Consider the following 22937-nt stretch of genomic DNA (forward strand, 5'->3'; position numbering starts at 1 on the left):
TGTTTTCGTGTTTGTTGGTTTGTTTTTATTTTGTTTTATTTTGCGAGTTGGTTATTAGATGCTGCTCCAGCCAGCCTGAGACTCCCCCGCCGCCCCGCCCTCTCCTTCCCGTGCCGCAAGCAGCAGGCGCACCTCGCAAACGGAGGGCGCCCTACTCCCAGCAAATGGGCGATAGAAAATCGATCGGTGCCTATGCCATTCCCAATATGCGCTGGCTGATGTCGGGGCAGCATGAGTATACGACCAATTTTATTTATTTTTTTGGCCAATGCCCGTGATGCCGCCCCCCACCACGATGCCGCCCCGGGCAACCGCCCGTATCAAAAACCGCTACTGCAGGGATGACAGGTGAGTAGGGATGGGTATCGAAACCCGGTTCTTGTTGAGAACCGGTTCCCGCTGTTTCAATTCCTTGGAATTGTTTGCCATTTTTGCAAACGATTCCCTTATCGATTCCAGTCGCCCCGAATGACGTCACCACGTTGCAGAGCGTCATTTACCTGGCAGGAAACATGGCGCCTAAGCAGCTCAAACGCTCAAAAGTTTGGTTATACTTTACGAGGACGGATGACAACGGGGCAACTTGCAATACTTGCAAAGTAGATATTTCATTTAAGGGAGGAAACACTACGAATATGCAAAAGCATTTGCTCACAAAACACACGATAACCTTAAATGAATGTCGTGTTTTTAATTCCGCTCCGGACTCGTGAATCTCAACCCAGCAGCAGCGGTAACGTTTGCACGTCTTCTCCCGTTAATGCGGCAGGTAAATAATCAACTAACAGTGCATATTATGTTAGCGCGATCTGCCTTATTACAAAACCTGCCATTACTGTGCATTTAGGTGACCATGATGAGAGAGACAGAGTCTGGCTGGCTCAGATTCTGGCAGTTCTTGCTGCAGTCTACCGTTAGCGTCTCCTTTCAGGCCAGGATAGACGAATGTCACCGAGCAGTGACTAAGTTTGTGGTCAAAGGCTTGCACCCATTTGCCACAGCAGATGCCCCCGAGTTTTGGTAAGTGAATGTGTTTAATTGTAGGCAGGGACATTACTGGATGTTCTTGTGTAATTGCTACAGAATAATTTATGTTATACTTTGTTATTGCTACAGAAGAATATTTATTTTATTATTTTACATTTACAGTTTTTTTTCCTGGGGACCCTGTGACACCCCATTGAAGAGCCGTAGGCTGTGGATCTCTTCAGATCTCACTGTTGGGTTTGTAAGGCCATGTTACTCCTAAATTTCTATCTTGTTCAAAGAGAAGATATAAAACAAAGTTCTAAGCTAATCGACCTTAGTGTGCTCCTTTTTTTAAAAAAAAAGAATCGATAAAGAATCGAAACGTTAAACAGAATCGAAAATGGAATCGGAATCGTGAAAATCTTATCAATACCCATCCCTACAGGTGAGCACATGAAACGCGCTTTCACTGACCTGAAAACCTGTGGGTGGGTTTTTTGTGAACCTGTGCTGGACATGTAAGATTTGCTAGTTCTGTTGAATTTATAAAAAGCAAGCTAAAGATGTATACACTTACTGGACACTTTATTAGGTACATCTTGCAAATACTGTGTTGCACCCAGGTTTACCTGCAGAACTGTCTTAATTCTTCATGACAGACTCAACAAGGTGCTGGAAACATTCCTCTGAGATTTTCAATAGCTGTATTCAGATCTCTGCTCCTCTTCCTTCTAGGATCGTGATCTCCATGTCAGCGTGGAAATCCTGCCATGAGACGGATGCTCCATCACTGTTCAATAGCTTCAGTAGCTGCCTGCATGAGATGCTCCACTTAGCCACCACTTCTCAGCTATAAACCTACTTAAGCAGGGAAACAGGATAATTTAATGTCCATGTTGTACCACAGAGAGCCTGTTTTAAATATCAATGCACTTGTAGTTGTGTAGTACAGCTAGATCAGCACGAATCAATGCAAAGGTGCAGAATCTGTACCTCGTATTTTTTTTTTTAATGTAAAAGTAAATTACTCAAGATTTTATGTAGTCATTAACATTGTGTAAACTGTTATTTTGGGTGTACTTTTTTTTCCTTCCTGATTCAACGCTCGTTTTTATTTTGACTGTATAGTTTGAAATCCTGACAGTATTATTCCACATTTTAAGATAATATGTTAACCGCTAAGTGGCTAACGACTCCTGTTTGCCTTAGTTTTCACTGTGAAAAAGCTCTTTTCCAGTAACTGTAGAAAAGAGCTGTTAGGCTTGAACTGAAGCTGAGTAAAGCTAAACACTACTGAATTGTAACACTGTGTATGGAAGCTCGTTTCTGAAGCTTTTGCAGAGTTAATTCAACATTTCTACTTCACTCTAAAAGAACCTGAAATTTTAACTAATGGATGGCAGAAACAAGCTTCTACTGACTATTGTTTGTACAAATAGTTGATCGTCTTGTCAAAACAGTGCCTACAGATAAAGGAAATGCACTTGAATACCACAAGAGGACGTGAATGTACCCCATCACATGAAGTGCACACACTGGGCTAATTTAAACTCATTAAAAGAGAGAAGTAGGCACGACTCGTGTAAGTTTGTTAAAGCCAAGGTTTGACTTCCAGTTTCTCCAGGTACCAATTCCTTCTACACACTGTGCAACTTTGTTTTTATTTTCATGTCCAAATGTTGGTGACGGTGTTTACTTTGGGTTTCAAAGAGTGGATGACATAAAAATCTGTTGAAACACTTTCTACATTTGGAGCCTCACACCAACGTGATTATTGCTTTGATAAGGTGAAATTTCACTGTGATTGTACCACTTTGAGGGAAGCTGTAGTCAATTTTTTAGTCAAATTTTCTGAGAATAAAGTTCGAAGATGTCCACACTTGCCTTCTTAACCTTTATTTGAATATAAAACATTAACAGTTACAAAGCAGCACATCCTCTAAAAAATAGAAACAAAATTACATTTTAAGTGAATTCCACAGAAACTTTGCAAATGAAAATTAACATTTGTGCAGCATTTCCCAGGCTTTAACTGCTCAGGCATTTTGGTCCTCCAACTCAATCCAAGACGCTGAACTGAGTCATAACTTACAGTATAAATATTAAAGATTTCACCCAAAACTATTCCAGACAGTGATGATCCCATCATCAGAGGAATAAAACCACAGTGCATAGACAAACGATCAAAGAGGACTGGTCATTGCATTTACTTGTTTAGCCCGTTTAAAAAGAATGCAGCCATTTTTAATTCCAGTGTTCTCCCTACAAGTAAAAATATCTACCTCAAAGGTCACTTTTCCTACTTGCACAAAAAAGGCTCTTTAAAAGCCAAATCTGCCACTTAGCTTAGCAGGAAAAGCACACATTAATCAACTTGTATCCACAAACAGTGAGTACGCACAAAAAACAAATCAGTTTTACCATTTACACCTAGGGATGGGTACCGGTATCCTAAAACAGTAGTAACTAGACCGAAAAGCAGCACTCATTTCGGTGCTTTTTTCCCCCTGAGATGTCATACACTTTGGATTCTAGCCAATCATTTTACCTTTCCAAGGATAGTAGGCGGGCCCAGGTACGCAAGTTCTTTTAGAGCAGAGCTACAGACTAAAAATGCCCAAGGCGAAGCGTTCAAAAGTCTTGCTGTACTTCACAGCAAAAGATGCAAACTCAGCAGCCTGCAACAAGTACTTTAAGGTGATACTGTGCAAAGGAGGTAACACCTCGAATCTGATGAAACACCTGGCGACGCATAGCGTTTTTTTTTTGTTTTCTTTCTTCTTTTCAGATGATGATGGCAGCAGCAGCCGTTCTTCTCTGGGTGAGTAGCTTAATGTTGTTCATGTGTAATTTACGTTGAGTAGGCTAACCACATTATTAAATTAATGCATGTAATGTGAACTAGCAAACACCATCATATTTACATGCGGCTGTCTTCTTGTTTGATGGCAGATACTCCCTTCACCCTGGCCAAAAAGGCTAAAATGACCAAGAAAAAGTGGAAAACAGCTAAATATGAGAGGTTTTTAGACAAAGTTTGTGTTTTTTTCCATTGTTTAAACACTGCTTCCAGCCAATAGTGGTACCATATATGCTCTATAACTGCAGAAAAGGCTAACACTGTTATCTTTTTACAAAAAAAAACAAACAAAACAAAACAGCTAAACATGAGAGGTTTTTGGACAAAGTTTGCGTTCTCCATTCTTTAAGCACCAGTTTGAGCACCGTTTAAGCACCGGCACAGTTTCAAAAGTACCGGTTTGGCACTGGTATCAGATAAAACCTAAACGATACCCATCCCTATTTACACCTGCACCCCAAACATGTCAAAAATCTCTTGTGGGAAAGACATGCAAAAGTGACGGCCAATTCAGACTTTATACATTTAGGTTTAAGCCACAGTCTGAATCTGCATGGGAGGAGTGATGATCTAAGGCACCAGTGTTTAATCCAGAATTCTCAAGATTATGGACACTACGGGTTATTTGTCACCGTGTCCCATCTGTCTGTTGACAAGCATGTGGTAGACCCCCTTCTTTGCCAGCAGCTGCTGATGCGTCCCCTGCTCCACCACGACTCCTCCCTGGAATACAGCAATGCGGTCTGCGTTCTGGATGGTGGACAGACGGTGGGCCACGACGATGCACGTCCTGCCCTTGCTGGCCTGGTCCAGAGCCTCCTGCACCACCTACAGAGAGAGCATGGCCTTATACGAGCTCCTACAATGAATGTTTTCAGCACTGAAGATGGTTTCAATTTAAACCAGAACTGTCATCTTTATCAACATGGCTACTTTCCTGTATTCCTCCCATCATCAAGTTTAATGTGAACTCTCTCAGCCCAACATTTCCCCCCCAGTCTGAGTTTGTTCCCATTTTCTTGCGTGTGGATTTTAGCTGCAGCAGTCGTTTGTATGAGCTGGTGACTTTACTCACCATTTACTTAATCTCTCTGACAAGCATTACAGGTGAAAATGGAAAGATGTGCTCACCTTCTCGCTCTCAGTGTCCAGTGCAGAAGTGGCCTCATCCAGCAGCAGCAGTTTGGGGTTGCGGAGGATGGCTCGGGCTATGGCTATTCGCTGCTTCTGACCACCAGACAGCTGTGTCCCCTTATCACCTGCCTGCGTGTCATATTTCTGCTCATGGAAAAACAAACAAACAAAAACAATGAGAGGGCATAGTTGTGTTACTATAGATGGTCAAAACAATACAAAGCATGGATCCAATCACTCCTCACAGTTGACATATTTCTTAAAGTGTACTTTGTACAAGCCCTCCAGTAATCAGTACAGATTCCTCTGGCGTCTTGAATGGGAGAGGAGGTAAACCACTTCACTGGGATTGTCAGGTGGTCACTGTCCTCAGTGTTACATTGATTTTATGCCCATGACACCTAATGTGCCCCCTTCTGCTATCACCCGTTAATGTCCCAGCCTAGCTGTACTCCTGTCTCTTGATCCACAACCAGCTGCTGCTTTGTTCAGCACCCTCAGAGTGACTTGACTGCTTGTTGAAAGGCCTGCCCTCACCCCCCCCACTCTCTGTAGGAGCTTAGTTGTAGATTTAGCAATAAACCCTTTACACCCAACCTACACAGGATCCACCTTGCTACACCAATTGTGTTCTGTCTGAGCTGCCAATTCCATCCCAGTTATGCTTTTTCAATTCAATTTTATTTATATAGCGCCAAATCACAACAGCAATCGTCTCAAGGCTCTTTATATTGTACAGTAGATACAGAGAAAAATCCAACAATCATATGACCCCCTATGAGCATGCACTTTGGCGACAGTGGGAAGGAAAAACTCCCTTTTAACAGGAAGAAACCTCCAGCAGAACCAGGCTCAGGGAGGGGCGGCCATCTGCTGCGAGCGGTTGGGGTGAGAGAAGGAAAACAGGATGAAAGACATGCTGTGGAAGAGAGACAGAGATTAATAACAGATATGATTCAATGCAGAGAGGTCTATTAACACATAGTGAGTGAGAAAGGTGACTGGAAAGGGAAAAACTCAATGCATCATGGGAATCCCCCGGCAGCCTACGTCTATTGCTGCATAACTAAGGGAGGATTCAGGGTCACCTGGTCCAGCCCAAACTATATGCTTTACCAAAAAGGAAAGTTATAAGCCTAATCTTAAAAATAGAGATAGTGTCTGTCTCCCAAATCCAAACTGGAAGCTGGTTCCACAGAAGAGGGGCCTGAAAACTGAAGGCTTCCCTCCCATTCTACTTTTAAATACTCTAGGAACAACAAGCAGGCCTGCAGTGCGAGAGCGAAGTGCTCTAATAGGGTGATATGGTACTACAAGGTCCTTAAGATAAGATGGGGCCTGGTTATTTAAGACCTTGTATGTGAGGAGCAGAATTTTGAATTCAATTCTGGATTTAACAGGAAGCCAATGAAGGGAAGCCAATACAGGAGAAATATGCTCTCTCTTCCTAGTCCCTGTCAGTACTCTTGCTGCAGCATTTTGGATAAACTGAAGGCTTTTCAGGGAGTTTTTAGGACATCCTGATAATAATGAATGACAGTAGTCCAGCCTGGAAGTAATAAATGCATGAACTAGTTTTTCAGCGTCACTCTGAGACAGGATATTTCTAATTTTAGAGATGTTGCGCAAATGGATGAAAGCAGTCTTACATATTTGTTTAATATGAGCATTGAAGGACATGTCTTGTTCAAAAATGACTCCAAGGTTCCTCACAGTGTTACTGGAGGCCAAGGTAATGCCATCCAGAGTAAGAATCTGGTTAGATACCATATTTCTAAGATTTTCAGGGCCGAGTAAAATAACCTCAGTTTTATCTGAATTAAGAAGCAGAAAGTTAGCGGCCATCCAGGTCTTTATGTCTTTAAGACATTCCTGCAGTTTAACTAATTGGCGTGTGTTACCTGGCTTCATAGACAGATAGAGCTGCGTGTCATCTGCATAGCAGTGAAAATGTATGCTATGTTTTCTAATGATATTGCCTAAGGGAAGCATGTATAATGTAAACAGAATTGGTCCTAGCACTGAACCCTGTGGAACACCATAACTGACCTTAGTGTGTGAAGAGGACTCTCCATTTACATGCCCAAATTGGAATCTATTAGATAGATATGATACAAACCACTTCAGTGCAGTACCTGTATTACCTACAGCGTGCTCTAATCGCGCTAAAAGATTATGGTCAAGAGTATCAAACGCTGCACTAAGGTCTAGCAGGACAAGCACAGAGATGAGTCCACTGTCAGAGGCCATAAGAAGATCATTTGTAACCTTCACTAAAGCTGTTTCTGTGCTGTGATGAGCTCTGAAACCTGACTGAAACTCTTCAAATAAGCCATTCCTCTGCAGATAATCTGTTAGCTGTTTGACAACTACTCTTTCAAGGATTTTTGATATGAAAGGAAGGTTGGAGATTGGCCTATAATTAGCTAAGACTGCTGGGTCTAGAGATGGCTTTTTAAGTAAAGGTTTAACTACTGCCAGCTTGAAGGCCTGTGGTACATAGCCGATTATTAGAGATAAGTTTATCATATTTAAGATAGTAGCATTAATTAATGGCAGGACTTCTTTGAGCAGTTTTGTAGGAATGGGGTCTAAAAGACACGTTGATGGTTTGGAGGAAGTAATTATTGAAGTTAACTCATAAAGATCAATTGGAGAAAAAGAGTCTAACTTAACATCAATGGTACTAAAAGTAGCTGTAGATAATATTACATCTGTCGGATGATAATTGGTAATTTTTTCTCTAATGATTAAAATTTTATTTGTGAAGAAGTTCATGAAGTCATTACTAGTTAGCGTTAAAGGGATGGTTGGCTCGATAGAGCCCTGACTTTTTGTCAGCCTGGCTACAGTGCTGAAGAGAAACCTGGGGTTGTTCTTATTTTCTTCAATCAGTGACGAATAGTAAAATGTTCTGGCTTTGCAGAGGGCTTTCTTATAAAACAACAAACTATTTCTCCAGGCTAAATGATGATCCTCTAAATTTGTGACACGCCATTTCCTCTCCAGCTTACGAGTTATCTGCTTTAGGCTACATGTTTGAGAATTATACCACGGAGTCAGGTACTTCTGATTTCAGGCCTTAGTTTTCACAGGAGCTACAGTATCGAGAGTTGTAAGTAGTGAGAAGGTAAAATTATTAACAAGATTATTGACCTCTGTTGGAGTAGCGTTCAGGTAGCTGCTCTGCTCTATGTTGGTACAGGGCATTGAAGATGATAACAGTGGGTGGATTATATTCTTGAACTTAGTTACAGCACTTTCAGAAAGACATCTACTGTGATAAAGTCTACTCTCCATTGCTGTGTAATCAATTATTGTAAATGTTATCAGGATATGATCAGACAGGAGAGGGTTTTCAGGAAACACTGTCAAATGTTCAGTTTCTATGCCATATGTTAAAACAAGATCTAGAGTGTGATTAAAGTGGTGGGTGGGTTCTTTTATATTTTGAGAGAAGCCAATTGAGTCTAATAACAGATTAAATGCCATGTTGAGGCTGTCATTTTGAGCATCTACATGGATGTTAAAATCACCCACAATAATTATTTTATCTGAGCTGAGCACTAAATCAGATAAAAAGTCTGAGAAATCAGACAAACTCTGTGTAAGGCCCAGGTGGACAATAGATGATAACAAGTAGGACTGGTTTCTGAGTTTTACAGCCGGGGTGGACAAGGCTAAGCATCAGGCTTTCAAATGAATTAAAAGTCTCTCTAGGTCTTTCGGTAATTAATAGGCTGGTGTGAAAAATTGCTGCCACACCGTCCCCTCTGCCTGTGCTTTGAGATTTCTGGTAGTTAGAATGACTCGGGGGTGTTGATTCATTTAAACTAACATAATCATCCTGCTGCAACCAGGTTTCTGTAAGGCAGAGTAAATCGATTTGTTGATCAATTATTAAGTCATGTACTAACAGAGACTGAGGAGAGAGACCTAATATTTAATAATCCACATTTCACTGTTTTACTCTTTGGTTCAGATGTGGATACTGTATTGTTCTTTTTTTGTGATTTTTTTATGTTTAAGCTGTTTATTGCTGTTTTTTAGTTTGTTTTTTGTCTGTTTGGGAGCTGACACAGTCTCTATGGAGATGGGGTTTGGGGGGGGGGTAACAGGAGGAGAGAAGCTGCAGAGAGGCGTGTAAGACTGATACTCTGCTTCCTGGTCCCAACTCTGGATAGTCATATTTGGGGGGGGGGGGGGGGGGGGGGGTTAATAAATTTGTCCATATTTCTAGAAATGAGAGCTGCTCCATCTAAAGTGGGATGGATGCCGTCTCTCCTAACAGCCTGCAGGTGGAAAACTAAAGCACCACCAAGTTTGTTTATCACAGCAGTAAAAACACTGATCAAAGGTTTTTCACAAAGGCCTCTTCAGGAGACTTGCATTGTTGCTGTAATTACCTTTGTACACCATTTCACAATTTCTCATTTTAGCTGACTAATGGTCCCCTTTACAGCATCTCCATCTGACCTATGAAGCCTTATCTTTACAACATCTTAAAGAAACCTGGGGGCAATCACACCAACCTTTCATCTACAGCTTTATCATGACAAAATATTTCAGGTCCACGAGAGTGGAATAAATGTTATAAACCTAACCTCGTCCATCTTGGGAGTTAATGTAGTTTTAGCAGAAACAGAAAGGCACGAGACCTTCACAAAAAGATGGCGCTCTATTCAATATCAAATAACAGTTGCCTCAAAGCACTTTATATTGTAAGGTAAAGACCCTACAATAATACAATACAGGGCTGAAAGAATTACACAAATATGACTCGATACTGACAGCAACCACAACAGTTCGTATAGTGCTTTTTGATTAGTGCTTTATACTTTTAAACTAATGTTTGAAGATTTTAAATTGGTGGCAAGATCCCAGAACCCTCATAAGCCACAGACCAGCATCTAGTGATCTGAAATATCTGCAGTAGGTGACACTCATAGGGATCATTTTATAGCAGCCATCAAGTGTCAGTGTGCACAGCCTGAATCAGAAACAGCATAAAGTTGAGACTCGCTCTAAGGCTTTAGGTTTTGAGGGCAACACAAAGACATCCTGGCTGTATTGAACTTCCCTCACAGTAAAACCCTGTGGTAGCTGGGCAGAGGCAGCTCTAGGCAGATTGGTGAAGCATTAAAAACATAGCTGACATCAGATTCCACCTTTGGTTAGATTCAGTGTTTCAGCCTCCTTTCTTTCTGTAATCCTGACTCTGCTTTTTTTGACCACCTCTTTATCCACCCAGTCTGTTTTACTGACACTGGATTTGACCCTTATCTTTACATGGAATGCTCTATAAAACAGTAATGACATTACCAGTGGCAAACCCTCTATGAAGTTGTGAATGTTGGCTGCTTTGGCCGCTGCCTCTATCTCGTCCATGCTGACTTTGCGGCTGTTGTCTCCATAGGCAATGTTTTCAGCCAAAGAGCAGTCGAACAGCACGGGCTCCTGGGAGACGATGCCTATCTGGGACCTCAACCAGTGAATGTTCAAGTTTTTGGCATCAGATTTGTCCAACACCTGAAGGAGAGAGTAGCACAAATAGGCTCAGGCAGTGGTGCATGCTTGTGTCTTTTTTGCCACCTGGACCGAGCATTCATTTGATATTTGCAACATCGTTTTAATCACCAAGCCCTGAAGGAAATGTCTGATTTGTTAATGGCTAAAAGCTTGTTTAGCTGAAGAACGTGTCACTTCTTACTTAAAGTTAACTCTGGCCAAATAACTCATTAACTGAATTTTTTGCATCGATTCAGAATTGATGTAAAACCAATGATCAGAGATTTTTAATTTTTTTTTTTTTAAAGTGACAAACACAAACATACTAGAAAACCTGCAATGGTGCACATGATGTTCAAAAACGCCATGTGACAACAGCACACGAGACAACAGGCACAGTATTCATTTCCCTCCCAACCAGATAAATGTTTATGCAGTAATCCAGATAAGAGCACCTGTTACATGGACTTCATAACAGCAGAGTACTGGAAAGCACTGGCCAGCTAATCATTACCCAACTGTCAGTGGGTGAAGAGGCATCAGTGTGAGGCAGTGCACAGAGCGTGGGCGTGCAGTTGTTTTCTCACCACTTTCCCATCCAGTGGGTCATAGAACCTCTCCAGCAGCTGGATGGTGGTGCTCTTCCCACAGCCGCTGCTTCCCACCAAGGCCAGAGTCTCTCCCTTCTTCACACTCAGATTCAGCCCTTGCAGGATGGGTACATCAGGACGTGAAGGATAATTAAACTTGACCCTCTCAAAGGTCACATTACCATCAAATTGGTCCTGGAAGAAGAGAAAGAGTTAGCTATGTGGTAAAATATCACTTTTCTAAAGCTGTGTTTGGTGCGCGGGGCTTTGCGTCATGTACCGGACAGTGTCCGTCCTTTGACAGATTATCAATGGCAGGCTTCTTGTTTAACAGCATCATGATGTGGGCAGCAGACAGTTTGGCCTTGGCGTAGTTTGGAGCGAAGGAGTTGACTTGACCGACGGCCATGGCACCAAACAGAACGGCTGAAATCACACTGGGAGAGGAAAGTTAAACACATTAGCTTTGCTGTCAGTGGGGTGTGAAACAGGATTACATAAGGCTAAGCTAACACAAACCTACGACATCTGTGTGCCCAGCATGTTTGTAATTACTGATAATCTTAAAGATGAGTTTGCGTTGTTCGGCCCCGCCGATCATGATGAACCGACTGACAAGTTTATGCCTACAACAGCTGTAGTCAGAAGTTTGCATTTACTCATTGTGGGCATGAATTTAATGGTAATTTTGTGGCCTTTAATGTTGCGTCACCACTTTGCCAAGAACTGGAAGAAGACCCAAACCATTAGTCTGAGATGAGAGGGAGCTGGTTAAGGTGTTCAAGAACAACCCTGGAACCACAAAGTCTGAAGCCTGCCATGAACTGGAAACTGCTGGAACACCAGCATCACTGTCCACAGTTAGGCGTGTTTTACATCACTATTGACTGAGAGGGTGCCAAAGCCTCTGCTCAAAAGTCAATACCTTTGAGCTCGACTGAAAATGGCAGACGCCCATATGGACAAGCAAATGTCTCCTGGAGAAAAGTTTTCTGGTCAGACGAGAGAAGATTGAGCCGTTTACCCACCACAACAAAAGGTTTGGAACTGTTAAGGTGAGGCTTTCAAACCCAAAAACAGTGTATTAGCACTGAACCAGTGTGGTGGTGGTACCATCATGCTCCAGGGCTGTTCTGTCAGTGACAGTATTAATATTGCATAAATTGGCTGGACTAATGAATAAGCAGAACCACCTCCACATTCAACTCCATCTCAGATCAACAACTATATGGTTGACCAGGGCAATAATACCAAACACAGATTAAAACTGGTTTAGAATGGATAAAGCAGGCTAACATTAAATTAATGACACGACTGTCCCAAAGCACAAACTTCAGTCTTATTAAAAACTGATTATATTTGCTTTCCCGGCACAGACCTGAATTTAAGCAAACTAAAATGGGCTCTACCAATCCTGCCAAGCAGTGATTAAATGATGCCAGAGGCTCGTTTATGGTTAACCAAAGGGGTCGGGCTGAAGTGCAACTTTCTAAGGCACATTTAACCAAACATTAGTGGGGTTGTTTGCAGTGTTGGGTGTAATGCGTTACTAAGTAACGCGTTACTGTAATTAAATTACTTTTCCACTGAAAAAGTAGAGTAACTAATTACTGTTCATTTTTAGGTATTTTAATTACAGTTACTTACAATGTACTTGCGTTACATTGTAAAATAATTAAACTCGCTGAATATCATTATTTAATTTCAATAATTTATCTTCTAAACGTAAAAGTAAACTCTGCCGCTTTAACATGGCTGTAGTGCAGCTGCACGTCATTTCGCGCCAGTTTGCTGCATAGTCGTATTCTAAAGCGGAAGATGTCGGACGCGGCTGAAGTGTGTGGCTGTTTTATGAAATGGACATATTCTCGTCTCTTCACTTTTCTGAAACAAGCAGACAAGAACATTACAGTAATATGTAAGCTATGTCCTGGGGAGAAAAAACTATCGGCCGCTGTTAATAGCACGAGTAATCTACTGAAGCACCTGACACGAGAGCATAGACGAACACTTCTGAGTGATCCTTGTTCATCATCCATGGATAACACCGCAGCAACTCCTGCTAAGCAGGCAAAACCTGATTTTACTTCAGCAGCACAGAAAGTGTCTGAAGGTGAGCTTAAAAATTGATTGCACGCTACAATGTGGAAGAGATGCTACCGCTGCGTACTGTAGAGTCTCTGTCTTTAAAAAAAAATTATTATTTAAAGAGTTTCATTTCTATTGTTTGTCCACTCAAGATTTATAGGATTTTAAGAAGTATTTAGTTTAATTACTTATTTAGTAATTAAGTTACTTATCTAATTACTGTGTCAGAAAAGTATTTTAAATACAATATTGACTAAGTAATTAGTAATTAATTACTTTTTTAAAGTAACTTACCCAACACTGGTTGTTTGTATATATTGGAGTCTGTGTGGATCCAAAATTCCCTTTACTACAGTAATGCTGTACAATCATTCCATCCCAGGGAGTGGGAAAAAGCTCAGAGACATTAAATCAATAGAAGCTCAAAATTATACTCATGCCCACGATGAGTGGATGTGAACTTTTGTCCACAAATGTAAATACAATAAATGAAGGTCTAGGTGTGTTAAAATGACTTCAAATTTGATTTGTGGATCAACAAATGTACAAAAGTCATTTTCAGCAGCACTGAAACATTTACAAAAACAAAAAAAACCCAAGAAATCAGGAAGGGGGCATGTCCCTAAAATTTCTTATAAACTAGTATCCAAACTGATATTTTCAAGATGCTAGCGCTTCGTCTTCCTTACTTCAAAGCAAGGCAGCCTCAGTTGGGTGTATAGTGTTCATTAAGAGGTAAAGAGTTAATATTTTCTTCTTTTATGGACTCTGAGGCTTCGGTTTGCCATGAACTTTGGACTTCCCAGTTTATGCAACACAATATAAATGAAAGCAGTGGCTCCTCCCAGCAAAGAGGGTCTGATGTATCACCACAAGTATCTGTCACAGTGTACATTTGAAAGCCACCCCAACCCCCCAAGCTGAGGCTCTTCATGTGGTTCTGACTAAGGTAATGATTAACAGCCACATGAACAGGTTCTGTCCATCAGAAATGCTTTGTTTGGATGTTACCCGCCATGCAAACTGTCAGGTCTGCCTGTTAATCTCCTCATCAAGATACAAGCCAATGTCTCAGTTCACTCACAGGAAGACACCTTCGACACTCATCCTTCCCGCTATAACGAGCCAAGCACCAAAACGGAAACAGCCCGCATAAGCGAAATAGATCATCGCCTGGGAAAAGGAGAAGGTGAGGCCGTAGATGTGTGCCATTTTCTTTGAGTTTCTGTAAAAACATGAGAGACGTGGCATCAGAACTTAAAGAGCGTATAATTGAGCAATCAGGTCCCTGTGGTACAGATTATCCTACTTGTAGGGCACGTCGAGGTTCTCCTGATACAAAGCTTCAAACTTTTCCTCTCTTGTGAGGCAGACCACGGTGCGGATGTTCTCGATGGCCTCTGTGGCAATCTGCAGAGACGCAATGCAAATATCTCATGACTTCAGAGTTTTAACAGACTGAGCTGTGAGGAATTTTTACTTTCACTCTGGCACATCTCGCATCGAATCCTCACCTTTCCAGCCTTCTCCAGCTCCTTCTTGTCTTCAGCAGCGTGTCCGGCGAGCATCTTCATCTGAATGGCTCCAGCCACTCCAATGATGGGCACCAGAGACAGGAGCAGCAGAGTCAGCTCCCAGCCGTACACAAAACCCAAGATCAAACCGGTGCCCATGTTGGCGAGGTTCTGGGCGAGCGTGGCCATACGCACGCCTGCGGCCTAAATGGATGATTTGACACTTTAGTGTGAGCCTTTGGCAGCCTTTGGCCAGCTGCTGGGCTGTTGTTGAAGCTTACCCCCTGCACTTGGGCTGCATCTGTGGCCAGTCTCGTAGTGAGCGCACCAACACTGTTTTTGGGTTGGTCAAACCAGCCCAGATCCTGCAAAGGAGATTTGAAAGAAGCACTGAAGGACCTGACCAGCTTTCATTATGGCTGCCATGTAGATAATTGGTTCACTTTAGCCACCAAGAAAAAAAAAATTTTTTTCCTCAACAACATCCTCCCTGCTCTCTCATTTGACTTTGTCACTTACATACCTGCCTCATCATGGACTTAAAGGCCCTCAGTCTCAGCTTCAAGGTGAGGACCTCTCCAGATTTACCAAAACAGAAACCCTGTTTAAAAAAAAACAAACAACAACAACCCCCCCATGAAATTAGCACACGTGTCACATCATCCGCATGTGTTTATGCTGCAACACCAGCATCCTTTAAACTTGTGTGCACTCTCCTAAAGTTTGACAGGGACCTGTGTGACCATTTCCCTTTCATTTTTAACCTTTTTATTTACATTACTTACTAGCAGGATATACCAGAGTTTACAAGGTTTACCACAAACCCTCTTCCATCAACCGTGTGCGTGTGCGTGTTTGCATACCTGTAGAAACATGGTGACAAAGGAAACCGCTCCAATAGCAGCAAACATGAGGGAAAAGAAAACTGATCTTTGTCTGACAATGTCTTGGTCCGGTTCTATAAACACCTGAGGGGAGATAAAAAGATGAAGCTTTCTACAGTTCCTGAAAAAACCCTCCATTCAACATGAACATGTTATCAAGAGTAACCTACATTGATGATCTTTGAGAAGACGACAGCAAACGCAGGCTGCATTGCACCATTGATGATGGCACAAAGGGTCCCCAACAGAATGTATGGCAGCTCTGAAGTGTTCAGAGCCATCACTTTGAGGAACGACACAGGGGGAACGTCTTCATCCTGCAGACAGAAGCCTTTTTAATCTTTCCTCCTAACTGAAGTGATGAATGAATGGTGTGTATAAGTAGATTCTCAGCATGAAAATGATCCCAAACACATTGCTAATGCAGTAAAAGCATAGTTGATAGAAACATGCAATAGATCATCATCAGTCTAGGGAGCCCAAACCAACATTATTGAATCAGTGTGGGATCATCTTAACAGAACAAAAGGCAGCAAACATCCAAAGAAGAGTTTTGGGTTGCTTACTTTTAAAACATGTCTTAAAACCCATTTTTACTCCTTGGCTTATGACACAGTTTGACCCTGATTTTATTGTTTTAATCTAATGTGATGATTTTGTTTTAAATGTAATTCTGATTATCATTTTATACTATTTTATTATGTTTTTGCTATTTGTGCCAATTATTTTAAATGTCATTTTAATTATCATCTTATTTTTTAAAATATTTTTTCTTTATTTTATATTATTTCTAATTTTTTGTACAAAGTGCTATATAAATAAATTGCTTGCTTTATTTTGAATGTCCTTCAAGAAGCCTGGAGAACATTTCCTGAAGACTACTTAAAGAAACTACCTAAGAGAATAAATTGCAGCCCCAAGTTTTAAAATAAATAGTACTGTATAATTCAATTATTACTTGCCAGAAAAAGTAAGAGGTGTGAACACTCATTCAAGTGATAATAACAATAAAAACTTTAAACGTCTTAGACTAAGAATCATATTTACTTCACATGCCTTTATTGATAGAAGGATTTAGGTGTTTGCTCACCTCCAAGTTATCACCAGTCAACTTTTCCTTTTCCTCTTTGTCTCCTGAAGTTTTAAAGGATGCGCCTTTTGTGCTCTTCCTCTTGAAGAGAGAAGACTCAGACAACGACCTGATTCCTGGGCTTCTCTCATCTGCAGACTGCTCATGCTCCTCCTCCGCATTTTTCTGAAACGTCTTCAGGAGGAAAACCACAAATGCAAAACAAACAAAGACTGGGTGCTGTGAAAGTTCCCATCTGCTAAAACTGCCTGTGTGCAAAAATTACCTGCATGGAGACCAGTGTTTGGTAGACTCCCTTTCCTTCCATCAGCTCGCTGTGAGTTCCCACCTCTACAACCTTGCCATCTTTGAAGCCGGCAATAACATCAGCGTTTCTGATTGTTGAAAGGCGGTGAGCCACGATTAGTGTGGTTCGACCCAACCGGACCTGCACACGGGCGAGTTTGTGTGTTACACAGAGTTAAATGTTACTAGTATGCTGCTCTCAAGCATTTAACATAAACTTAAATTATTGCAGGAGGATAGGTTTATGTGTACCATGGCTCAAATCCACCATCCATGCGGGAGACATTTATACAAGAAAATCAGGTCAGATTGAGCGGATTGCTCCTCTGGTCATGAGTTAATATTTCAGCTCTGTCTTTATTAATTATTATTATTATTATTTTTTTTTTTTTTTTACAGTGGCCTTGAAACGAGAATAAAGTAACCGTTGATCCGTACCTTATCAAGCGCCGCCTGCACGATGGTCTCACTCTCAGCATCGAGCGCAGATGTGGCTTCATCCAACAGGAGGATTTTGGGGTTGCGGACTAAAGCTCGGGCGATGGCGATCCTCTGCTTTTGTCCTCCGCTCATCTGAGTCCCCCGATCTCCCACCAGAGTCTCAAACTTCTGCTCAACACAGAGAGTCCAATGATTAGCAAGTGGTGATCAATCATTTACAGGGACAGAGGGATTGTAAGTGTTGCCCTACATCGGGTAGCTTCATAATGAAGTCATAAGCGTTTGCTTCCTTGGCAGCTTGTTCGATCTCCTCCTGCGTCACATCGGTTCGGCCATATCGGATGTTCTCTGTGATGGTGGTGGCGAAGAGGATGGGCTCCTGGCTCACCACCCCGATCATCTCCCTCAGGTGTCGGACGTTAAGAGAACGAAGATCGTGACCGTCAACAAACACCTACAAGGACACACACATGACACTCAGTTTACACCGTTGTATAGATTTGCTGTTTCCATTTACTGGTTTATGCGGAGCCCTTTATACACAGAAGCCATTTAACAAAAAACAAACAACAACAACAGAAAAAAAAATTCCACACAAACAAATTTACTGTATTTAAGCAAACAGACTCAATTTTCATAAGGAGTGTCCAAAATAAACAAAGTTCTTTAAAAGAAATCCACCTTATCTACTTTAGGCTTTGAGTTGTTAAAATGAAAAAAGACAAAAATAAATATAAAAGTGTGATTTCTGAACAGTTAAGTCTGCACAGGACTGATCTGATTTGTACATCTTGCACTTCAACGTACTTGAGGTTCCACTTACGTTTCCTTCCTGAGGATCGTAGAACCGCTGCAGCAGCTGGATTGTGGTACTTTTACCACAGCCACTGCTTCCCACCAAGGCAAAGGTCTGCCCCCTCTTCACAGTCAAGTTCAGGCCATTTAACACCTACAGACAACATGAGTTTGGGGATATAAAAATGTCTGGATGCTATTTTAGCATTTTAAAGTTGAGTATACAGCGGCTATGAGAACGTACTTTGATATCGGCCCTGGAGGGGTAGCTGAAGTGGACGTTCTTGAACTCGATGTCTCCTTTGATGGATTCAGGTTTGTAGCCAGCCTCTGAATAGCTGTCGATACTGGGCACCTGTCGAGAAGAGAATCAAATACTGCAGATTTCACTTCTAAGAGGCCAAACTAATACAGCAGAACAGGGCTTATTCTTTTCATAACCTCAAAGAAACAATGGGAGGAAATGCTGTTAGCCCTTCAGTTTCAGATGAGTGTGTTTAGAAAGCACAATGTTTATTTTCACAGGGCTTTGCGTTTTCACTGCATCTCCTGTTATACAGCTCTGCTATTCTCCCCTTTGCCTTGCAGTTTACAAAAGCTGAACTCTGTTTTTTTCAGAATTTGACACTTATGTCTCACCTGGAAGCCTCATCCATTAGCACGTCACCCTTGAACATAAGAATAAGAAGTAGCCACAATATAAGAAATGATTTCAGTGTGAAAACAGGTAAAACAGAAGTGACTTTCAAAGGCTTAATATCCTCCCCTTCAAGTCTGGAGCAAGGAATAAGTTTCGTAGAAGATCCCATTTGTTTTGCTTGAGGTTGTGTGCATTTCTGTTTGTGTGCAAACAAAAGTGCTGCTCAGCCTGCAGCTTTTCAGATGGGGCCATCCTTTATCTGCATTTCTAAACTAGCATGAGTCTGTAGTCATACACAGAGACAAACACGTGCAGCACAAGCTAAACAAAGCCCCGTCCCAGAATAGCAACAGGCAGGAGTTGACCCTGCAAGCCATCCTTCAAGTGGCTCAGTTAAACAGACTGGTTATGCTCCAAGCTTCTGTGGCCATAGGAGCCCCTTTTAAATTCTACTGAAGCTCATTTCACAAAACACTATCCGCCATCTTTACAGTGTCTGCAAAACTCATGATCATACTCGAGTTTTAATTACTTTTTGGAAATGAGTCAGTGAGTGGAAGAAATTTACAATAGCCAAGGCTGTGCAACGTCAACTGAATGACCTGCGGTGTCTTCAAACAGCAGGCGCTCCAATTACAGCAAAATCCAGCTCCAGGTTGCTGGCAGCATCAAAGCAGCTCACCGGAGCGCCACCGTAAAGCAGCATGTTTGGTAATACAAAGTGACAACAGGGCAACAACACGAATGGGTGAAAAAAGAGAAAGAAAAGGAAGCGTTGAGTGAAAGATGCATTTCTTACGTGATCAATGATGTTGTACACTTTATACGCAGCTCCCCGAGCACTCGCAAAGGTCTGGATGTTGGGAGAGGTCTGTCCCAGTGAGAAAGCGCCAATGAGCACAGAAAAGAAGACCTTTAAAAAACAAACAACAAAAAAAACAAAAACAAAACAAAAAAAAAAAAAACCACACTGGTGTTAGCCACAGCAAAAACCTCCAAGTCACGTGCACGTTTATTATACAAACTAACAGGTGACAAATCTACTCACAGTGAGTACGATTCCAATCGTGTACTCTCCACTCAGGATGAGTGTACTGCCATACCAGAAGGCCAGAGCATAGGACAGGTACATAAAGAGGAAGGTAACACCCATGGAAATGTTAGCAGAGATCGCCTTCTTTATTCCCATCCTCTTAGCATCCTCTAGGTTCTTATGATATCTAGAGTGCAACACAAAGAGCACAGTTAGGGGCAAATATAGTATAAAATACATTTTTAAAATCCACAAACAGTGGATTTCTGCCAAGGCTGACCACATCTGCACAAATAATGCCATTTGAGGCTGTTGATAACAGTTAAAGACATGACACCTCTCAATCTCCTTCTCTTGACCACTGAAGGCAAACACAGTCCTGATTGAAGAGATCACCTCCTCGGCTACAGCACCGGCTTGAGCATATGCAGTCTGCTCTTTACTGGTGAACGTTGTGAGCACCTGTACACAGACAAAAGGTGGTGATGCATACAGAGCCCAGGGTGTTTTAAGCATCAGAAACACAGGGATAAACTTCTGCAGCAGCTTACCATACTGAAAAGAGCAGCAGAAACGCCAAGCACGGGGCTCACAGCCAGGATGACCAGAGTGAGCTTCCAGCCTTTGCTCAAGCCGATGATAAAAGACACAACAAAGCTGGTGAAACCCTGGATCAGCATCCCCACCTTGTCACCGATACCTTCTTGGATCTTATAGACGTCACTGCACATGCACATAAACATCAAGCTCCAGTTTTGAAAAGTCAGATACTGTGAAATACAAGTGACAGACACACTCATCTCCATAATGCAATTTATTCAAAGCGTCCTTCAGTTTCAGAAAGTTAGAGATCTGCATAGCTGCTGAATATACTTCTAGCATGTTTAATTTACACACAGCACTGTGGGACTTTTAAAATCACACACTTCTCATCTGTTACCCACTCTGTGAGACGCGTGTTGAGCTCTCCCGTCTCATTGACGTCAAACCAGCCAATATCTTGCCGCATGATTTGGTGGAAAAACAGGATGCGGATGCGTTTGACCTGCCGACCGGCTGCCAGGGTCCAGAGGGCCACCTGTAGGTAGGCTGCAACCAGCACCCCAGCTCCCATGATGGAGAAGTATATGGCATGGCTGGGAGAGGACAAGTGACAGATGCGGTCTGATAAATCTGCTTCAGTCAATCTCTCCGCCTGATGAGGCAGCTATGAGGTGTCAGGCTGTGATGTCTTACCCAGTCATTTCCTCTTCTAAGGTGCTGTTTGTGGAGTCTGAGGACACAGGAAGGAAGAACAAAAGAGTCATTTTACCCCTTAATGATTATTGCCGAGCTACCTGTGTGCACACACGCCTGCATCTGAAACTCACTGGGGAAAGCCTGCGCTACGAAGCTGTCCGTCATGTCGCCGAAGACAATGCACATGAGTGGAAGCACTACGCCGTTTGCCATTGACATCACCGTCCCAGCTATAATCATTAAGACATCCCAGCGGTCTGCAAACCTAAACTGCACACAGAAGAAAAAAAAAAATTTAGTGGGAAAAAATTCAACTGAAAGCAGCTTTCATCTCCTCGCTGCAGGAGTCTGGTGGAGTTCACTGAAACAACGGGAGGATGTGCCTCACTCCCATCCTCTCCCGACTTCCCTGTTCAGCACACACACCTTGTTGTTATGCTTGTAAGAATTTACAGTCTTACAAGATAACTATAAACAGTCAAACCAACTTAAAACACTACTGCTCCCAGTTTGTCTTCACATGCACACACGCACACTCCAATAAAGAAAAATAATTTGCACACCAGAAAATAAAAAAAATAAAATGAGCCTTGAAAAAAAATAAGTGTATAACCTGTTTTTTTTCCTGGCAGCAGGTGATTAGTATGAAGATGAACCTACCACTTTGATGGGGCTAATCATGGGCATCTTAGGAGGCTTCTCCTTTTTCTTCTTCCCTTTCTTCGAGTCATCTTTTTCAGTCTCCCTGAAGAATTCATAAATAGCATGATGTCAAATATCTCCCATATTTTCCATTTCAAAGCTTAAAATCCCTTAAAAGTTCAAGCACAGATTTTTAAAAAAGAAAACAAGAAAAAAAAATCCTTCAGAAGTTTGACTCAAGTCAAACTGTCTAGTTCAGCTCCGGTTTCACATCAAATCATAATTGATATCAGTCGAGCACACCCATCAGGAGCTTTCCTATACATCTGTGTAGCACGTAATCAGTAGAAAGGTGATTTTAGTAATTTAGAGTCTTTTTTTTTTTTACCCGATATTTCCATTTTGTTGGGGTTTGGCTGCGGACATTTCCATCTGCTCCCTCTCCATGGCTGGGTCCTGTCAAAATAAAAGCCATCCCATAAACATGCCTTTGCCCTTTGGAATACCTGCAATAAAACACAGTCTGCGAAGTTAAGCCTTTACAAAACTGAAATTAGGAGGAATTTGAGGGGTGGAAAAAGTCAAAGTACAGTAAGTCCGTGAAAACCAGGGTGCAGATGTTCTGCCCCCCTTAACACCAGTTAGTCTATCAGTTAGGCCTCTTTAAATATTAAAATGATATAATTTGCTTTAAGGAAGTTGCTTAAAGTACAAGTAGAGCATTGCGGTAAAAGTATAAACCATTCACTTATCGATATAAAAGTATAAATAATTTTAAATTTGTTTTACATTTCCCTTTAAACAGGTTTGAAAATGGCAACAGTGTAAAGACATTGAAAAAAAAAAACATTTAATTTTTCCATTTAAAAAATAAATAAATCACATGTTAAACGAGTTAATACGTTTTTAGACACCGACAGTTTTATACAGCTTCGGGTTTTTCCGGATTTCAACATTTTTACCCAAAATGAAACCGCAGAAGCTCAGACTGCGGTTTATTTCCAGCACCGTCACCGCCTCTGTCTCTGACGTGGTTCAACCATCGTCGTGGCTCACAGTCAAATAAAAGCGAAATAAAATGTGTAGAAAAGAGTACGGACCCACAGTTTTTCCCCACTGCTGTTCTTCCCTGCTCTCTGTGGACAGCGATGTCGACCACACGCACGCGCACAAACTCGCGCGCACTCTTCCTCTTCCTCCTGCCTCACGCTCTCTGCTCCTCACG

General features: G+C 41.8%; 1 protein-coding gene and 1 long non-coding RNA gene across 3 annotated transcripts; one reads left to right on the forward strand and one right to left on the reverse strand.

Moving 5' to 3' along the window:
• Positions 1-499: 499 nt before the first annotated feature.
• On the forward strand, positions 500-2833 carry LOC135933628 (uncharacterized). Of its 2 annotated transcripts, none has more exons than XR_010573858.1 (4): positions 500-769; positions 848-1020; positions 1150-1228; positions 1705-2833. It is a non-coding gene; the product is annotated as an uncharacterized LOC135933628 (long non-coding RNA). The 2 variants fall into 2 exon arrangements; XR_010573857.1 differs by having other exon boundaries at positions 1150-1224.
• A 26-nt stretch (positions 2834-2859) lies between these two features.
• LOC134635938 (ATP-dependent translocase ABCB1-like) lies at positions 2860-22937 on the reverse strand. The gene is made up of 28 exons (XM_063485631.1): positions 22813-22937; positions 22101-22168; positions 21731-21815; positions 21202-21340; positions 21068-21104; positions 20776-20967; positions 20383-20554; positions 20169-20293; positions 19847-20018; positions 19598-19711; positions 18403-18513; positions 18187-18312; positions 17614-17817; positions 17361-17531; positions 16903-17064; positions 16638-16811; positions 15718-15864; positions 15527-15631; positions 15187-15264; positions 14945-15028; positions 14664-14867; positions 14459-14559; positions 14234-14374; positions 11342-11498; positions 11059-11256; positions 10286-10492; positions 4961-5107; positions 2860-4657 (listed from the first exon to the last, which is right to left on the reverse strand). The coding sequence occupies exons 2-28, from the start codon at positions 22157-22159 to the stop codon at positions 4451-4453; spliced, it is 3819 nt and encodes a 1272-aa protein (XP_063341701.1). The 5' UTR covers positions 22160-22168; positions 22813-22937; the 3' UTR covers positions 2860-4450.

The sequence above is a fragment of the Pelmatolapia mariae genome, linkage group LG10_11 (assembly GCF_036321145.2).
Source record: "Pelmatolapia mariae isolate MD_Pm_ZW linkage group LG10_11, Pm_UMD_F_2, whole genome shotgun sequence".
Lineage (NCBI taxonomy): Eukaryota > Metazoa > Chordata > Actinopteri > Cichliformes > Cichlidae > Pelmatolapia > Pelmatolapia mariae.